At 52.9% G+C, this 1568-nt stretch overlaps 1 protein-coding gene across 1 annotated transcript in view; it reads right to left on the bottom strand.

The window, feature by feature from the left end:
• The window catches only part of T265_07924 (hypothetical protein), a gene marked incomplete at both ends in the record, with an annotated part of 31157 nt that overhangs the window by 9743 nt on the left and 19846 nt on the right, over nucleotides 1–1568 (bottom strand). Inside the window, 2 exons of the mRNA XM_009173584.1 lie at nucleotides 70–424; nucleotides 570–730. Coding sequence (XP_009171848.1) covers nucleotides 70–424; nucleotides 570–672 — 458 coding nt within the window. The remainder of the gene's footprint in view (nucleotides 1–69; nucleotides 425–569; nucleotides 731–1568) is intronic.

Below are 1568 nucleotides of genomic sequence, written 5' to 3'. Positions count from 1 at the left end.
GGACACTGATTCTTCCAGTGGCCAGGCTTGCCACACATGTAGCACCGGCTGGTTCGAGCGTGCCTCCACGATTCCGTCTTCACGGCTGCCAGCTGTTCGGTGAGTTGGTCCACCATGGTCTGCAGTTCCTCCACTGATGAACCATCCCTGTTCTTCGGCGACTGCAACGTGGCCAGTGGTTCCTGGGGCAGCTCCCGGGCCGGATGCATCAGCTCCTCCACACTCAACTGGCCAGTTGCTCGTGCCAACCGCAACTGGACACCGAGCGCGGGCTGCACACCTTCGACAAACTGATCCGACAGCAACTGGTGTCGCGACACTCCATCCAGCGTCGGGCAAAGCGCGATCCAACAACTGCTGAGAAGAACACGGTCGGGGCCGATCCGAGTGCCATCCTGGCCGTCTTGAACCGCCTCATAGCCTCCTGGCGGTCGGCCGGCGTGTCGAACTCCGCCGCAAGGACTTCATTCGCGGCGGCCCAGTCCATCATCTGAGGGCCTCTTCTTCTGGCCGCATCAGGGCCGCCTTCGCCCGGCCCCTGAGGAGGGTCTTCAACACTGCCAACTTACCCCGGTCGGTTTCCAGCCCGGCAGCCTCCGCAAATTCCTCAAAGTCCTCAGGGAAGGTCCGAACATCCCCATCCTCAAAGGGTTGCGGCCATGGGATCTTCATCCTTATCCTGGTCACGGCACCAAACGAAAGGAGAAGGCTTTTAGTATCACCGTTATACCTGTAGTTTGTTGGTAGTGAGAGATTAGGAAACAATCGGGATGTACACCTGGTACACGGGGGAGCGCATGAAGAATGAAATGATACCGTACATACTAAGTCTGGTTGGGAGAAAGTGAGAAATTATGGACAGAATGGAAGTAATCTAATCGCATACAAACGTAGGAATGGAGGAAACGGCACTCTTCATGTTGCATGATCAAAGCGACAATTCTTCATAGCCATGCAAGAAGGGTGCTTATCTAGCTATAGGCTTAAAACAGCCTGAGATAGCGTCTAAGATCTACGCTACCCCCTGGCCCTTCGGTTGCTCAGGAAGTTTGAAGCAATGTGACACGGGAAAAACAGTTAGTATGCACAGTGATATAAGAAGTGGGACTTCCAAGTGTTGATACTCAGGGTGAAAACAGCCGAAAAAAGGATCTGAAATCACGAATTGTGTTACAAGCGTGGTAAACATCCTAACGAACGAAGCAAAACAGCAAACACATGAAGTAAGGAACCATTGTCGTTTGAGAGTTGAGTGCAACGTGTAAACTTCCCCAGGGAAACCTACTATACATATATACTTGTACTCGTACAACCATGACCTACACAACTAAAAATATTCTCATGCCACATCGGCCGTCGCGTTGTGCCATCAGCCGGGTCGCCTTACTTGCTGCATACAGCAGGGCGGGTAAGCGAAAACATGCTACTGCTGACGCCTCCCTTCTTACACTTTCACGTTTTCCGTCATCCACCTTCCCCCGCCCAAATTCGAATACTTTATCCGCAGGTCTCAGCTCTAGGACTGACCGTTTTGCTCGCCCTGCATCACACTCAGCTGCAGCTTCTGC

This window comes from Opisthorchis viverrini (assembly GCF_000715545.1).
Source record: "Opisthorchis viverrini unplaced genomic scaffold opera_v5_198, whole genome shotgun sequence".
NCBI classification, from domain to species: Eukaryota; Metazoa; Platyhelminthes; class Trematoda; order Opisthorchiida; family Opisthorchiidae; genus Opisthorchis; species Opisthorchis viverrini.
This window is presented reverse-complemented; position numbering and strand designations above follow the sequence as displayed.